The following is a 17,362-nucleotide window of genomic DNA, read 5'->3' as shown; positions in this document are numbered from 1 at the left end:
GATACACACAAAGCTAAAGATCTTCATTTCAGATGAGAATGGGATAGTTCTGGGAATAAAGAGAAGAGCACAATCTGCTGCCAAGCTCGCTGTTTTCAGAAAGAACAAGCACCCATGGGCTGGGTGTTGCATCCACACGACTCCTGAAACAGAATGCTACAGGCACCAGTGACAGTCACAACAAAGTTTATTACAATGAGAGGCAAGGCCGACCGATCGGGACCAACACTCTTGATAAGAGTGCGGCCCCGAACAGCCGGGGTACAGAGTTTTTATAACCGATCACATCGTTTTATCATCACCTGGGAACAGAACAAAGAAACAATTTCCAGATGAGTTAGAAACAGTTGCCTAATGAGGTGTTTACTTTAGACTTTCTGCCTCTAAGTTGCAACCAGTGGATCTCCTTGACCCTGCCTCTGATGCTCTTTTCTTTGAACTTTTGCTTCCTTAATTGGTGAAGCCTAATTTACAAGAGTATGAGGCGTAATTTATAAGAGTAAAGCAAGGCTGTTATCTCTTAACCTTCAATGTCAACATAAAGCTGTTATTTTTCAAGCTAAGCATTAGCCCTACACTACAATTTAACCCTTACATTTCCCCCTTTTCTTGTCAGTGAATCAATCCCTTGATTCATCATTAGGAACTAAGGGGATATAATTGGACCTGATCATCATAATTTTTATTTCACTAACTCGCTTCTTGACATATTGTACTAACCAATTGATAATGCACGGGCCAATAGTTAACCCGAGAAGTAACAATAGCAGTGGCCCAGCTACGGCTGTAAGCAATGATGTGAGCCAGGGGGACCAAGAGAATAAACTCTGATACCAATTATTGCTGGCTTCCCTGGCACGTTCCCTGGCCCTAAGATTATCCCTGACCAAACTGAGAGTGTCTCGGATTACTCCGGAATTGTTCGCATAAAAACAGCATGTTTCTCCGAGGGCCACGCAGAGGCCCCCCTCCTTCATGAAGAGTAAATCAAGCCCTCTTCTGTTTTGTAATACAACCTCAGCTAAAGAGTCTACTTGGTGTTCTAGCCGAGAAATTGAAGTTTCCAAGTAGCCTAGGTCTCGGTCCACTTGCTTGCTTACAGTTTTGAAATTTTGGTCCCCCACAATGAGTCCAGCAGTTCCAAAAGCTGTGGATCCTGCAATTCCCAGTCCCACTAGGAGTGGAATGAGGACTGGTGCTGCCCTTTTTACCCTGGAATGTCCTTCAAATAGACGTAAGTGTTCTCTCCCTGCTTCTCCGCTATATAGGTATATTTGTGGGAGAATATGAACTAGGATACAAATCTCTTGGGTGCCGACCCCAAAGTATGCGGCTGCAATGCAGGGGGTAATTCCTGATGAGCAAGCAAACCAGGCTCCAGTAAGGGCTCGGTATGCTATATTTTGGGCGCTATCAGTATCTGAACTACTTGGAATATACACTTCTGCACAAGAGTTTTTGTAAGGGGAGTTCTGCCAATTATATTCTTGGGACACTATACACCAACCCTGCCCTTGGAGGTCTCCTAGGGTTAAAATTGGTCGTGAACCCCAAGGGCACAATGTCGTGCTTGGATTTAGCAATTTCACAACATGCTTTTCTATGTCTTGTCCAATGCTAGCATTTGTAGCCACTCCCACATAATATGGAGGTTTAGGGTTTAAGCACAGCCAACAATCTTGTACAATCTCGGTGTGAGATGAATTTAGCCAAGCATACATAGAATCTACTACATCTAGCCAATGCGTCTCAGGGGAGAACGGGTTCTGGATATGACCTGTAGTTGGTAATTCCAACTTTGTGGGGGCACCCGATTGCGGGGTAGGTTGGGAAGGGACAGTCGGAAAGAGTGGGGGGTGTAAAATCATATCCTTGTTTGGCCCTACCGGATTGGGTGGAGTTTTTCTTTTAACCCGTTGTATAGTAAAGGAAATGCCCTTGTCAACTCCTGGAGCATACATCCTGAGACCCCAAGTGTGTCCAGTGTCCCAGGAAGAGGAAAAGGTACTGGAACTAGAAACCTTTTTTAAACATATTTTTGTTGGGTTACATTTTCCTTGAGTCTTACATTTGGGATCTGGAGTTCTAAGGAGGGTGATTAAGGGATCATGGCCCTGTCCTGTCAGCCAGGGGGCCAGCGTTTCACAACCCCATTTTGCACAATGGTATTGGCCTTTTCCTTCACATTCGACCTTTCTATTTGCAGGGCAACTGTATAACCCTGGTATGTTAGCCAATTTTTGTTCTTGATCCCTGTGTCCACATCCATAGGTAACCATATAGGGGTTTTCGGGGACCGGAGGAGCGAAGCCCGTTGGCTGTTTATAATTAGTAACTAGAGTCCCCCATGAGTCCCCCACCAAGTCGCATAAATCAAACAAAAAACAAGGCACAGTGGAAGAGGTATTAGATGCTATCACCTTTCCCGTGACAGTGTCCCTGAGTTCCCATTGGTATGGCCAAAAAGATAGGGGATGCAATTCCATACAGTCCCCCACACTTATCACCATACAAACCCAGAAAATTATTATTCCCGCATCAGTCTTAGCTTTAAAGGATCTTCTGGATGCCTTTGAACCTTCCATTGCTCTTTGTTATCTGGTTCTGCATCAGTCTGGGTTGTTCCCGCCTTCACGCAGTTTTTCTTAACCTGAGAGTGATGAATCCAGGTTCGGACACCATCTACCTTCACGGCCGTGGGTGTAGTCAGAATCACGGTGTGTGGTCCTTTCCAGCGCGGCTCCAGGGTTTTAGGCTCGTGCCTTTTGACCCAGACTAAGTCTCCTGGTTGAAAGGGGTGGGGAAGAACAGGAGGATGAGTGAAGGCTTCTCTCAAGGCCCTGGTTATTTCCTTCTGTACATGTTGCAGGGCCATGAGCGAAGCCAGCAAATGGTCCTGTTCCAACTGTTCCATTACATCGTCTCCTAGCCTCGGCAGGATAGGTGGAGGTCTGCCGAATAAAATTTCATAAGGGGAAAATCCCTTGACAAATGGAGTACAACGCGCTCGCAAAAGGGCAAAAGGCAGGACATCAACCCAATTTTCGCCTGTCTCAAGGGACAATTTGGTTAAGGTCTCTTTTAGGGTCCTATTCATCCTTTCTACTTGACCCGAGCTCTGGGGTCTATATGCACAGTGTAATTTCCAATCTATTCCCAATGCCTGGGCCAGACCCTGGGACACCTGCGCCGTGAAGGCCGGGCCATTGTCCGATCCTATGCTCAGAGGCAGCCCGAATCTAGGGATTATTTCATTTAATAATTTCTTAACTGTCGCCTGAGCCGTTTCTGATTTAGTGGGGAATGCCTCGACCCACCCGGAGAAGGTGTCTACAAAAACAAGCAAATATTTATATCCGTATTTCCCTGGTTTAATCTCAGTAAAATCTACTTCCCAAAAGCGGCCTGGCTCAATTCCTCTATCTCTTTTAGCTTCTGAAACCTTCCTATTTGCACCCTGATTTACTTGGGCACAGCTTACACATCTTTCAACCACCTCTTCAATCTCTTTTCCCAGCCCTTGTGCCCTGAACTTTCTCCGCACTAATTCCGCCATCTTCGTTTTTCCCAGATGAGTCCCTTGGTGGAGCTGACCCACCATGCGCCGCCCGAGTGCCGCGGGTAAGAGGATCTTACCTTCAGGATCCTGAAACCACTTTTGTCCCGGCATCTTACTTCCCCCTTTTCTGGAAATCCACTCCAAATCTTTAGGAGTGTAACTGGGCTCCAGTGGAAGCAGGGGCTCTGTCAAGATCGGTAGCTCCAAGGCACTTTCACTTTTAGTTAGGGCAGCTTCTCGGGCTGCTGCATCAGCCAGGCGATTTCCGACTGCCTCTAGGGAGTTGCCTTTTTGATGTCCCGGGCAGTGAATGATTGCCAGCCTCGCAGGTTCCCAGATGGCTGCTAGAAGATCTAAAATTTCAGCTTTATTTTTGATGGCCTTGCCTTCTGCTGTGAGGAGACCACGCTCTTGATAAATGGATCCGTGTACATGCGCGGTTGCAAAAGCATAGCGGCTGTCCGTATAAATGTTAACTGACTTGTTTCTTCCAAGTTTTAGGGCTTTTGTTAGTGCGATGAGCTCTGCGCGTTGGGCTGAAGTTCCTGGGGGAAGGGTCTGTTGCCATAAAACTTCACGGTCTGTCGTCACCGCAGCACCGGCATACCTTTGCCCTTGAAACACAAAACTACTGCCGTCTGAAAACATGCTGATATCAGGGTCATGTAAAGGAATGTCCGTAAGATCAGAGCGGAGGGACGAGATCGTTGCCAAGGTTTCTGGGCAAGAGTGTAGAGGGGGATTCTGTCCTTCAGGCAGCAAAGTGGCTGGGTTTAAGGTTGTGGGAGCACAAAAACGTATTCGGGGCTGGTCAAGTAGCAATGCTTGATATTGGGTAATCCGAGCATTTGACAGCCATCGCTCTGGGGGAGCCCGCAGTAAAGTTTCCACTTCATGGGGCCCCGTGACAGACAATGCTTGCCCTAAGGTTAGTTTGTCTGCATCTTTAACTAGAAGCGCAGTGGCAGCAATTTGTCGAATGCATGGGGGCCAACCGGAAGCAACTGGATCCAGCCGTTTTGATAAATAAGCCACTGGTCGGCGCCAAGGTCCTAGGCGCTGTGTCAGAACTCCCTTGGCTACCCCCCCTTTTTCGGCTACAAACAAATGGAATGGCTTGGTGGGATCTGGCAGGGCCAAGGCTGGTGGGGTCATGAGAGCATCTCGTAAAGCTTGGAAGGCTTTGGTTTGAGTCTCTCCCCACATGAAGGATTCTGGAGACCCTTTGAGGGTGGCATACAAAGGGGCTGCCAGTTCAGCAAAGCCAGGTATCCATAGTCTGCAGTAGCCTGCCGCCCCAAGGAACTCGCGGACTTGTTTGCGAGTTTTAGGCTGAGGAATATCGAGTATGGCCCGAATTCTTTGTTCACCAAGGTAGCGCTTACCTTTTTTAAGGTTGTAACCTAGATAGGTCACTGCAGTACGACAGACCTGTGCTTTTCTGGCTGACACTCGGTACCCCAGTTTTTGTAGAAGACTCAAGAGTCCTTTGGTGGCATTCAGGCATTCTAAATGAGAAGGGGCCGCCAGCAAGATATCATCAACATATTGCAATAGAGTTACCTGTGGGTTGGAAATCCGAAATGGCTCTAAATCTTGGTGCAGGGCTTCATTAAAAAGAGTAGGAGAATTTTTAAATCCCTGGGGGAGTCGCGTCCAGGTGAGCTGTCCGGCTTTTCCCTCTTCAGGATCAGTCCATTCAAATGCAAATAGTGGCTGGCTTTGTGGGGCCAGCGGGATGGCAAAGAAGGCATCTTTTAAGTCCAGAACTGTATAATACACCTGAGAAGGGGGAAGCAGACTAAGGAGAGTATAAGGGTTGGGTACAGTGGGATGAATGTCCATTACCCTGGCGTTTACTGCTCTTAGGTCTTGAACTGGCCGGAAATCGGATGAATTAGGCTTCCGGACAGGAAGAAGCGGAGTATTCCATGGCGACTTGCATGGGATCAAAATGCCAGAGTCGCGCAAACGCTTGATGTGAATAGCGATTCCCCGCCTAGCCTCCTGGGACATGGGATATTGTTTTAGTCTTACCGGAAGTGCTGATGCCTTAAGTTCCACTATTATGGGAGCTTGATGAATTGCCATCCCAGGTGGATTAGTTTCAGCCCATACCTGGGGAAAATCCGCCTGGAGGCTTTTAAGGAGGGGATCGACTGCATGAACATTTTCATTAGGCACTGGAGTGAGCAGGCCCTCTTCCCCAAGTGGCACAGTCACCATTACCGTTGTTGGGCCATCCTGGCCGACTTTAATATGCATACCCCCTTCAGTGAATTTCAAAGAAGCCGTTAGTTTATGCAGTAGGTCTCTACCTAGTAATCCAGGGTAGGGGCATTCAGGCATGATTAGGAAAGAATGTGTAACAGTTTTACGGCCTAAATCTACTTGTCGTTCAGTGGTCCATTTACAAGTCTGGGACCCAGTTGCTCCTTGCACCAGGGTTGCCCCTTGCCTGGTGGGGCCAGGATCTTGTTTTAAAACTGAAAAGGTTGCCCCAGTGTCCACCAAGAAGGTCTTAGGTTGGCCCCCTATATTAACAGTAACCAACGGCTCAGAAGGGGCCACCGAGCCGCGGCCCCGTCAGTCGAAATCGACTCCCATCACAGATACCTGGGGTGGCCCAGTTTTGCGTTGGGCTAAGTTGGGGCAATCCTTTTTCCAGTGTCCCTCTTGTTTGCAATATGCACACTGATTTTTTCCCAGTGACACTTTAACCCTTTGTTTATCTTTTTTTCTTTTGTTCAGACCAGAATTCTTTGGGCGCTCTGGGTCCTCTTCCCTCACGGGCATCCAGGACGGCTGCCACCACCCTGCTTAATTTTTTTTGTCTGTCTTTCTTCCTGAGAATCCCTATTGTTGAAAACCTTTTGGGCTATTTCAACTAACTCAGATAAATTTTTTCCTTCAAACCCATCTAATTTTTGTAACTTTTTCCGAATGTCTGGGGCTGCCTGTGAGACAAAAGCCAGATTTAATGCCCTTCTATTTTCAGGTGCCTCAGGGTCAATAGGGGTAAAGGTGCGGTACGCCTCCATGAGCCTTTCTAAGAAGGCCGAGGGGCTTTCCCCAGCTCCCTGAATTACTTCTGTTACCTTAGACATGTTTGTGGGCCGGCAGGCGGCCGCTCGGAGACCTCCCAGTAGAGTCTGGCGAAATAGGGTTAATGATTGCCTACCATGAGGGGTGTTTGGGTCCCAATTCTCAGGATGCGAGGAAGGAAAAACTTCCTCCAGCACAGCAGGATCCACGGTGGGTTGCCCATTTGGCCCCATCACTAATTTCTGGGCCTCACGACGGATCTTATCTCGCTCCTCAGTGGTGAAGAGAACCTGCAAGAGCTGCTGGCAGTCATCCCAGGTTGGCTGATGGGTCACAAATATAGTTTCAAGAAGAGAAATTAATGTTTGGGGTTTCTCTGAGAACGAGGGGTTTTGAAGCTTCCAATTATAAAGGTCGCTAGTGGAGAAGGGTACATAAGTCATAAAGGGTCGGACTTCACCCTGCAGGGGTGGCCCTGGACGAAGGGGTAGGGCAGTGGGAGGGGGATGAAAGGGAGTCCCTGACCGGGTATGAGATGGGCTCAGGGAAGTGTCCTGACTCGGGCTTGCCTCCTGATCTGAAGCATCCTGACTTGTATTTTTTGAGCGAGAACTATAGGGCGGCGGGCGGTAAGTTTCTTCTTCTTCCTCTGGTGCAGGTGATAGAGGGGGCAGCCACTTAGTCCCGTCAAGATTCTTATTTTGAGCTTCAGATGGGCTGCCTTTGAGTGGTAAAGCCTGTACTTTAGGGAGGCAAGGGGAAAGGGGAAGGAGAAGTTTTAACCAATCTGGAGGGTTTTCGATGAGGGTCCTCCATGCCCCAATATATGGGATTTGGTCTTCGTGCCTAGAAAAGACAATATCATGAACCTTATATATCAATGTAAGGTCAAAGGTCCCCTGTGGAGGCCATTCCACCTGAAAGCTGGTCCATTCCACCTCGCAGAGAGTTCGAAGGACTGACTTCTTAACGTGGAGGCCAAAAACTGAGGCAGCTCTCCTATAGTCCTGGAAATGGGTTAGTATGAGACTCAGAGGGGTGGGGGTACTCTGATTTTGACCCATGACAAAGATAGGCAGAACTGACAAGGACGCACAGACAGTCAACAGGAAGAAGACAATTAAGACACGAAGAAAACACAAATTTGAGATCTCTAGGCCAGTAGGCCGTGGCAGCCACCTGAAAATAGGATCCTTCTTGACAAAAACCAAACCAAATGGGGTCCACCAGCGTCCCGGTAGGATCCCTGACTCTGGGTCTATAGCCGCGTCCAGCAGACCCTCCTGAGTCATCCAAATGGCGCGCCCCAAGAATTCCTTACCTCTCCCAATCCCGAGCTTCTTCCCAGGGGTCGGCGGAGCAATCCGCAGAAAGGGCCCTGTTTCAGACCTTTAACTTTCTGGCGGAACAATCCGAGGAAAGGGCCCTGTTTCAGACCTTTAACTTTCCCGCGGAACAATCCAAGAAAGGGCCCTGTTTCAGACCTTTAACTTTCCCGGCCAACGCACCAAATGTTGCATCCACACGACTCCTGAAACAGAATGCTACAGGCACCAGTGACAGTCACAACAAAGTTTATTACAATGAGAGGCAAGGCCGACCGATCGGGACCAACACTCTTGATAAGAGTGCGGCCCCGAACAGCCGGGGTACAGAGTTTTTATAACCGATCACATCGTTTTATCATCACCTGGGAACAGAACAAAGAAACAATTTCCAGATGAGTTAGAAACAGTTGCCTAATGAGGTGTTTACTTTAGACTTTCTGCCTCTAAGTTGCAACCAGTGGATCTCCTTGACCCTGCCTCTGATGCTCTTTTCTTTGAACTTTTGCTTCCTTAATTGGTGAAGCCTAATTTACAAGAGTATGAGGCGTAATTTATAAGAGTAAAGCAAGGCTGTTATCTCTTAACCTTCAATGTCAACATAAAGCTGTTATTTTTCAAGCTAAGCATTAGCCCTACACTACAATTTAACCCTTACATGGGTAAATGGGAATCACCCATCTGCTTCATGAGGGAGCAGAGGGAAAGCTGAGGGCCAAACACAAACTAGCATTACCTGACCACCCCAGGTGGGATATGGATGACATTCTTCAGACACTCCTGGCTGCCCAAGGACAAAGGGAATCACAGAAAACAAATGGTTAAAGTGATAGAGCCTCCAGCCATAAATTACAAGTAAAAGGCAGGGGTCTGATCTCCAGAATCCTATAGACTCAGAGTCCTGGAGCCCCAACATCACCCTGCCCTCCACAGTGATGTACAGAGCAAAGGCAAGAAGGAAATGTCATACATATAAAACTGAATTTCCTGGGGTAACTTGCTGGCTGAGTCCCTTAAGCCTCAGACTTTCACTCAGGTCACAACCTCACAGTTTCTGTGTGTTGACAGCTCAGAGTCTGGAGCCTGCTTCTGATACTGTATCTCCCTCTCTGCCCCTCTCCTTGAGAAAATTCTCTCTCTCCTCTCTCTTTCCTCTCTCTCGCCCTTCTGTCTCTCCTCCTCTCTCTCTCTTTCTCTTTCTCTCTCTCTCCTCCTCTCTGCTCTCCCTCTCAAAAAATAAACATTAAAAAAAAAGAAAACTTCATTTCCTTGTTCCCTGCAGCCCACTGGCAAATACTTGAGGCTGGCTGAGTCAAAGGGTCTCCAAGAACTGCCTTCTGTCTTAATGTAAATGTTTTGCTAGAGGGAAAAACCACTTTAGCTTGACAATAGGCCTCCTGTAATCTGTGAGTCCTTAGCATATGAGTCTCCTTGTCAACTTGACACTTGAGTTTACCTTTTGCCCAAACCCTTGGTATACAAACAGGCTTTCTTCACATTAATAAGGATAATAATCACAATAACAACAATAAATCAGAAGAAAAACACTGAGGGTCAAAGTTGTTCACTTTAGGTGAAAATGGAGGGAGGTTGTGACTGCTGACAGGAGTACCATTTCCTAGGCAAGCTTGCTGTCCTGAGAATAAGGAAACACCTGGGGGGTTGGAATGAAAAGAAGCACCAGTCACAAGAACACTGCATCCTGACCAAGATTGGGCAGGAAGGCTTCTTGCTCTTGCCTTACTCTTCCATTCAGTGGGTAGAGGCACTCGTGATCTACCTAAATGTTGGCTTCTTTGTGCTGGCTGGCAGCCATGTCTGTGGAATTGGGTTCTGTTTCCAGAGTCCGCTGACTATATAAGGAAGAACAGTGGTCATGAACTTTGATCTTCTCAGAAGGCAGGAACGTCACAGGGGCAAGTGGGATTGAAAGAGCGGACCTACGCCCGCCGACTCCATCTTGTTCTGTGTCCTCTACCTTGAGTGACTATGTCCCTGACATGGCCCCTTTCCGGGAAAATCACAGAAACCTCAGACCACGCCTCCTCCCATTGAGTAATCTCCCGCTCACCCGTTCAAACTTCCCGATCAAATCACACCCGGCAACCTGCGAAATGGGACTCCAACCCTTCTCCGGCCAATCGGCTGAGGCCTCAATCCTTCCCCAGCCAATCAGCCGAGGCCACGACCCTTCCCCAGCCAATTGGCTGAAGCCACCTGTCATTACCTCACCAACTGCCCCTAGACCCCTATAAAACTTTGTGCATTTGAAACTCACTGGCTCTCGCCGGCATCTCACCGCTGCGTCGGTGCAAGTAGGGGATTGAGATCAAGCTAGCTCGAATAACGGCTCTTTGCTTTTGCATCAGACTCAGCTCCCTAGGGGTCTTTGGGGATCACTAATTCTGGGCATAACAGGATCAGGGTAACCAAACCCTTCAGACCAACAGAAGCTTGCCAAGCACACAGGTCTGAGTAAAGGAGGGCAATACTTCCTTAGTAATCCCCATGGGTTAGCTGGTTGGGAGTGCTGGGCACTCTCTGAATCAAAGCCACATGGTTCCTGACTGTGACCTCTGATCCCCATCTCCCTTTGCACACGTGAGGGCGGCTGCCTCCCAATAACACTTGCCCTTTTCCAAGGCTGTTTGCCTTCTGTTGCCAAGATAGGTCTCAGAGCTGAGCCCATGGGGAACGCATTGCTCCAGATATCATGGATTTAGGGAAACAGCAGGACTCCACAATGAAAATCAGAGAGCAATACTTCCAGGCTCGGACTCTCAGTCCCTCACAGGAAAATCTGGTGAGAAAAAGATCAAGGTAATTGGAAGGGATGAACTTTGGTCCGCATTCTTTGTCTCTGATGATAATGGAATAAAGCTGAGAATGACGTGACTGGTACAATCCCAGGGCAGCTTGATGTCCTAGGACTATGGAAAACCTGTGCGCTATAGAGAAGTGGGACCTATTTGACTTACCACCGGGAGTCTGAAAGTAGCATCAAAACCCTACACTGGAACTCAGTGTAGGAGGGCTAGGGCACTTGCCAGCTTTGCAGCTTTTCCTGCCAGTGGGTAAAAGCAATAGGCTTTGGAGGCCAGAGTCTCCATATGGGTCGATGCCCAGGTCTGTGGGACTGAATGCGGAGTCAGGGTTTTGAGTAGTTTCATGTTCACCTTCTGTGGAAACGGAGTGGGCATGCAGGAACCCTTGGAGCCTCAGGAAGCAGGATGTTCAGGCAGTCTATGGCAGAGCCAAAGAACACAGGAAAAGTCACTACAAAAAAACATGACTTCAACGCCCCAAGTTTTTAGGAGGGAAACATCTCCCTCTTGATACCAGAAAGTATTTGTTCCGGGGGTAGAAAACAATCTCCAGGTAGGGTCGCTGGGAGTTAACCAGCTACATCTGTCTGACTTTTTTTGGGGTAAGGGAGTGGAGGGTTTCTTCTGTCTGTGGCCCTGAAGGCTACATCTCCATCAGCTTCTATCACAGAAGTGAGACCAACTGTCTCTGAACATCACCTGCCCCTACCCACAAGCAGTCTTCCTGTGCTTAACAGCTTCAAGTCCCCAATATGTCCTGTTCCCAGGGTAGATCTGGCAGACACCCCAGTGGCACCTGTTCCTAAAGCTATTCCAATCTTATGGGAACTTGGCATGACTACACAATTAAAATTGGAGAAAACCACTGCCAGATTCTGGCACGGAATAGCTCACAGTGAACACGTGGGTTAGGATAAGCATAAGGGAATTGAAAAGGATACGCTGAGGGCTAAAGTTGTTCATCTCAGATGAGAACATAATGAAGCCTTTGATACTGTTAGGAGCAAAATTCCTTGGGCAAGTTTGGTGTCCAAGGAGTAAGAAAGAACTGTTGGCGTGAAGAGAAGTGGAACATCCACTAGCTATGCCAGGGTGGTTGTGTAGGCAAAAGTCATGCAACGCAATTTCAGGAAGGTCTGGAATGTGTCAAGCTGTCACCAGCTTTCAAGCGCTGCCTATCTGTGGAAAGACACAGTCGTGACTCACAAGGTAGGACCTTGCTCCTGGCAAGTCTGTAGATTCGGGCTCTGGTATTTCAGACTTTTAGTATTTGTGTGCCTTAACCTGCTCGCTGAATGGACTTGACATGCAGGAAAACTGCCTGAGTGTCTCAGGAGGTAAGTAGCTCAGGCTTTCATGAAAGGGGTAGACAGAGAGCAGGGCAATGGTCCCATGCCCACAGAAACCTGCCAAACACCGAGCTCTTACTGGCAGGGGGTCAACCTTTACTTATCGATATCGGAAATTAACTGCTACGTGATGACACACGGTGTGAGTGCAGTCTCCCCAGGAATTACTGGGCACTATCTGAGGTTCAGCCCTGTAGCTCCTGAATTTGACCCTGAGCCCTTTCTCCAGGAAGGAGATCAGATCTTTGCCAACATCTTCCACCCCTGTGCACATGGAAGCCTCTTCTGTTGAACAGTTTCAAAGGCCCTCTGCCTCCTTTTGCCAAGGTTCCTTTTGCAGAAGAGTTCCATGGACTCATCTTGCCCAGCCTGCTCCAGGTTACTGGGAACTAGTCACGACTCCATGATTAAAATCAGAAAATGCTCCCAGATTATGTATGTGAATGTCCCCTAATGAAAACTTCATTGGTGAAAGAGTAAGGGAATCAGAAGGGATGCATCAAAGGCAAAATATCTTCATCTCAGAGGAAAACGGTAGAAGCTTCACATGAGGGAACTAGCACTTTTCCCGAGGCAAGGGTGGTGTCATCCCCAACATAAGTCGGCCCAATCTAAGAGGGCACATCCTTTAGCTACACTTAGGAGCCCTGTGTGCAAAAGGGCTGTCAGTCTTTTCCATTCCTTTCCTTCAGTGACAGAACAGTGGTGGTTTGGGGGCTCTTGTCTGGCTCCTGGACACACCCAAGTTGCGGACGCGGGCTGTGGTCTTTTAGTTACTGAGTTTGTTGAGTTATTGAGTTTCCTTTTCCTATCCTCACCTTTCCAAGGTATGCACTTTGTACAGACAAACCATTAGTATCTCAGAATGAAGGAAGTTCAGGCATTCCAGGAGCTGGGTAGAGAGCAGGCAGTGACCATCTGGTCTGACACAGTCCTGCCAAGCACTGTGTTCTCAGTGAACAACTGAGTTCTCAGAACATTTCTTCCCCAACATCAAAAACTAATTACTTGTGTGGCAACACGCCACCACAGTGGGAACTTGCTTATAGCTTCTTGTCACTGTCTGAGGACAGACCATTCGCTCCTGACTCTGCTCAGGCTCTTCTGACTCGGCTCTTCTTGCCCCTGAAGTGAAGTGGGTTCTTTCCAGCACCAACTGCATTGAAGTGCATTTGGGTATGATATTGTCTACTCTGTTTTGCATCCAACCAGACTGCTTTGCAGCGTGACACCTTTCTTTGGATTGCATTAAACACACAGGGACACATCCCTCTTTGTTTTGTGTCTTCGGCTATATAAACATTAATATGACATATTAAACCACATATTGGAACGGAAGCCTTGCAGAGGTTGAGCTTTGAAGAATTCTGTGTTTTCATCAAACAGGTAACTGATATCTGACCCCAGCATGGAAATATCTAAATTCATGTGAAAGACAGTCTGACACTTGTGGCTGCTGAATTTTTTCCAGAGTCTACTATCACCTGGGAATGCTGTTTGAATATTTTGAAACACTTCTGATTAGAAATTGTCATAAAGAAATATTGCCTCTTCATGTTATCACATTCTGCTCCCATTTTTTTTCTTAATTGACTGTAAAGATTTGAGAGGCAAACAGTTGATTTTGTGATATTACTGATGAGCTATAAACTTAAAGACAAAATAAAAACAAGTGTACAAGGAATAATGAGTCAGTGACAAGAAATCATTAGGCTTGTGTTTTTCTTTTTGTTTCTTTTTTCTTTTTAGTGCTCTTTGGAAGGTGTTCCACAAAGAAACCTCCAGCTTTGCTTTTCTTTTTCGGGGTTACTTTGGCTCTGACTCTGGAAAGCAATAACTTTATCATTGGAGCACTGTGTGACTTTGGAAGGGATCTATGTCCTTCTGAAAGACATTTCTCTGTATGCCTAGAAGCAGACACAGGTGTGGAAGGTGACTCTGGTTCTGAGCTATGGTGCTTCTGCCTGGTTGATATCTATGCCTTCTCTTCTGGGAGCTGTAGGTGGTAGTGTGGTGGGTTGGTTGCTCAAGACCCACTTTTTGAGCAGAGCCTTTGCTGCATTGCCAAGCCTCTTAAGGCAGGGAGCACGCTCATGCGCTGTTGGGTTAGTGATGCCATGTGTACCCGGTGGTGGACACAGACCTGATTTTTCCTCATTGGCTCCAGACATGTTTGCGTGTTTCATGCAGGGTTTTAGGCATGTCTACAGCAAACAAGTACACTTAATGTACAAGTGTGGCTGACCACTCCCTACCTGACACCCTATCCTATGTTTATGGTACCTGACATCACATCCTCGGGACATCCTCGGGCTTTTGGAGTTCTGTCTCCAAGCTCTCATTGTACCATGGGGTGACTGATCTGATCAAGAGACTAGGACTGGCTCAGATCACAGGAGGTGGGAAGAGTCCAGAGGATAAGGCTGGGCTCTGCCTTTTTAGGCCATGGCTCAAATCCTTCCCATGATGTTTGTTTTAGAAATGAGAGAGTCGAATATGCTGACAGAAATCATGCCCACCTGCTTTCCACGTGTGGTCATTTTACCATCCAGTCCCCACATGTGCACTGGCACACACATCCGGATGGTGTGTTCAAGAAAAAGGAGAACCTGGGGAAGTGACAAGAGAGAAAGAAGAAAGAGGTTTCAGTGAGCTGTGCTCTCTGGGGCAGCAGAATCCATTTTCCTAGCGGCATGCTGAAAGGCCCAAACATGGGCAAGGAATTCCTGAAATTGGTTGGTCTCTGCTGGGCCCAGGGCTATCCTTGGCCCAGACTCCAGAAGAAAGGACTAGGGTATTCTGGGCACCTGGAATTATGATGAGTTCACTCCCCTTACGTGAGACAATAGCTACAGAACAAAAGGCTTCAGTACTCTCCTGTGGTGTGTTGGGTTTCTCCAGAGTTCCATCTAATCATAAAGGGTCAATTGGCCTTGGCTCTCCATCAGTGACTTACACCTCCATTAGACCTCCATAGCCTCTCAGCTTCTCATGCATCTGGAAAAGACAAGAGTAAGTGTAAAATGGGAATATGTCACAGTATGTGAATGACACGCACGGCAACATCTATTTATTTTAAACCAGTGCAACCTTCATGATAAGGGAGCAGACAAAGCAACCCTGTTCTATTACCTACCTCTGCATTTCTTCCAGGCATATTGCACACTGGCCAGCATCTTGAGTCAGTACATCCTCCTTAGAGCTTATTCCTGGCTTTCTTCTACACATGACACTATGCATATCCATTTCCTGTGAGGGTACACATGTGAGAGCATTTGAATCCTCCAACGAGGGCTAGAGGGAGTGAACCGGTAAGAGGGTAAATGCCAGGTGCTGCCCTAATTGGGTTCCACCCTATGTGCCACTCCCTGCCTTGTGCCACTGTCCTTGGGGCTGTTGTGGACCTAGTCCTGCCATCCAGAACCGTCACTCTTGCTACTGTTGAGTATGCTGAAGGAGGAAAGCAATGCACAGGCCGTTGCCAATGCCATGGTTGCCACACCAGGAGCACAGAACGGCTTTGCTGGGCCACTGAGATTGTGAGGGCACTGCGTTGATGCACAGGGCTCTTCATGACTTGGCACCTGACCCAGAAACCTCCTTGTGGTGGTGACCTGAACCCACCACCAGTACCTCTGGTCCCACTGGCCCCCTCTGTGCCTCAGGTGGAAGGGAAATCCAAGTCTGAGTAAGTGCAAGTGCTGCCATCATCAGGGGCTAGGCTGTCTTACTTGGGGCTCCCCTCCAACAGGCAATGGCTGATGTGAAAAATCTATCCCTGGGCATGGGTTTAGTGAGTGAGAGCTCCATGGTCCTCGGTCAAAATGGTGACATAGTGAGACATAGAGCCAGGGGAAGGGAGAGAGCCTAAGGAGGGCCAAAGTCCAGTATTTCCAATGGGAAAGGGACGACTCTTCCAGATTCGGGGCTGTGTACCTTCATGTGCCCTCAGTCAAGAAAGGAGGCCAGCTCCCTTCCCAGTCCTCTGGGCCTGGATAAGTGCAGATGTTCTAACCTGAGCCTTTCCAACGCCCTCGGCCTCTGAGTGCCTGCATGGTTTTGACACCAACTTGCCAGGGGCCCTGTGACCAAACCTACTGTATGCTCACAAGGATGGGACTAGGATCCCCAGCTGAACACCAAGGATATTCCTCTGACAGATTATTTGGAATGGACCCGAGAAAGGAACTACTTTAAAAATAGAGCCAAGGGGTGAAAATAGATTCACAGAGGGCCAGAGTTCTTCACCAGGAGTGAGAAAGGGATGATGTGGAAAGTGAAGTCACTAAGGCCATCTCCTAGCAAACTGTCTCAGGAATAAGTAACACCTGTGGGCTTTGGTGAAGGGATCCCTTTACAGGCTACACCCTGAAGCCCTGGGAGCATGGGTCCTGTGTTCTTCCTACAGAAAGAGAGGAAAAGACCTGGACCTAGGTCGGTTTCTTGCCCCTTCCCATTAGAGGACAGTGACAACAGTGATTCAGCTGTGGCTCTTTGGGGCTCCTGGCTGATGGTCAAGTAGTGAGAACCTGGCCTGGGTCCAATACTCACTTCAAAGTCCCTTTGGGCACTATCCAGGGACTGGAGCAGAGTGCACATGAATCAACCATCTAATCTGCAGGAGGAAGGCACTTCTGTTAACCAGGGGAGGGAAGACAGCTGGCTATCTATCCTGGAATAACTCAGGCTGACAAAGCACCAAGCCCCCAGGGACACAGAGGCCTGATTTCCTCTGGGAGAGCAGACACTAAGAGCTGTCAGATGGCTCAGGAACTGACTAGAAACTCCACACCAGTGTGTGCACCTAGGCTGTGAACCTCACACAGACCCATGGATCCTGCAATGTGCTAGTTTAAACAGAGAACATTCTTCTGAGTTTCTTGCTCTAAATGGCTCCCAGGTAGAACCTAAAGAATGAGCCATAAAATGCAAATAGGCACCATGAGAACCAAACTTTACCATTACAGAAGAGATTTGGCTAAAGGTCAAATCCAGTGCCTACTCTTGTCTCCTGCAGGCTGTTTGGGAAGTAAGAAACACGTGAGGGCTGTTGTAAAAGAAACCTCCACTGGCCCCACCTGAGAGTGTAATTCTGCAGGAGGTCTGTGTCCTTCCTTCAGAAACAGAGGGAAACTGGATTTGGTGGTTGTCCCTGTCCTTCCCAGCAGGAAATTGATGCAGAGGCCAGGGGTTCCTGCTCCCAGCTGCTTGTCAAGTGTTTGGAACCTAGACCTGATGCAGTAGTTCTGTAAAGAGCCC

General features: G+C 48.0%; 2 protein-coding genes across 3 annotated transcripts; both read right to left on the bottom strand.

Moving 5' to 3' along the window:
- Positions 1-620: 620 nt before the first annotated feature.
- On the bottom strand, positions 621-2,279 carry LOC128775007 (endogenous retrovirus group S71 member 1 Env polyprotein-like). The gene has a single exon (XM_053895357.1). The coding sequence runs from the start codon at positions 2,277-2,279 to the stop codon at positions 621-623; it is 1,659 nt and encodes a 552-aa protein (XP_053751332.1).
- On the bottom strand, positions 2,130-4,776 carry LOC128774974 (uncharacterized). 2 transcript variants are annotated; one of them, XM_053895264.1, is made up of 2 exons: positions 3,637-4,776; positions 2,130-2,951 (listed from the first exon to the last, which is right to left on the bottom strand). In XM_053895264.1, the coding sequence occupies exons 1-2, from the start codon at positions 4,763-4,765 to the stop codon at positions 2,926-2,928; spliced, it is 1,155 nt and encodes a 384-aa protein (XP_053751239.1). In that variant the 5' UTR covers positions 4,766-4,776; the 3' UTR covers positions 2,130-2,925. The 2 variants fall into 2 exon arrangements, with proteins under 2 accessions (XP_053751239.1, XP_053751238.1); XM_053895263.1 differs by having other exon boundaries at positions 2,130-2,784.
- Positions 4,777-17,362: the final 12,586 nt, after the last annotated feature.

Source organism: Panthera pardus, unplaced genomic scaffold (assembly GCF_024362965.1).
Source record: "Panthera pardus isolate Hobbes unplaced genomic scaffold, ASM2436296v1 HiC_scaffold_6, whole genome shotgun sequence".
NCBI lineage: Eukaryota > Metazoa > Chordata > Mammalia > Carnivora > Felidae > Panthera > Panthera pardus.
This window is presented reverse-complemented; position numbering and strand designations above follow the sequence as displayed.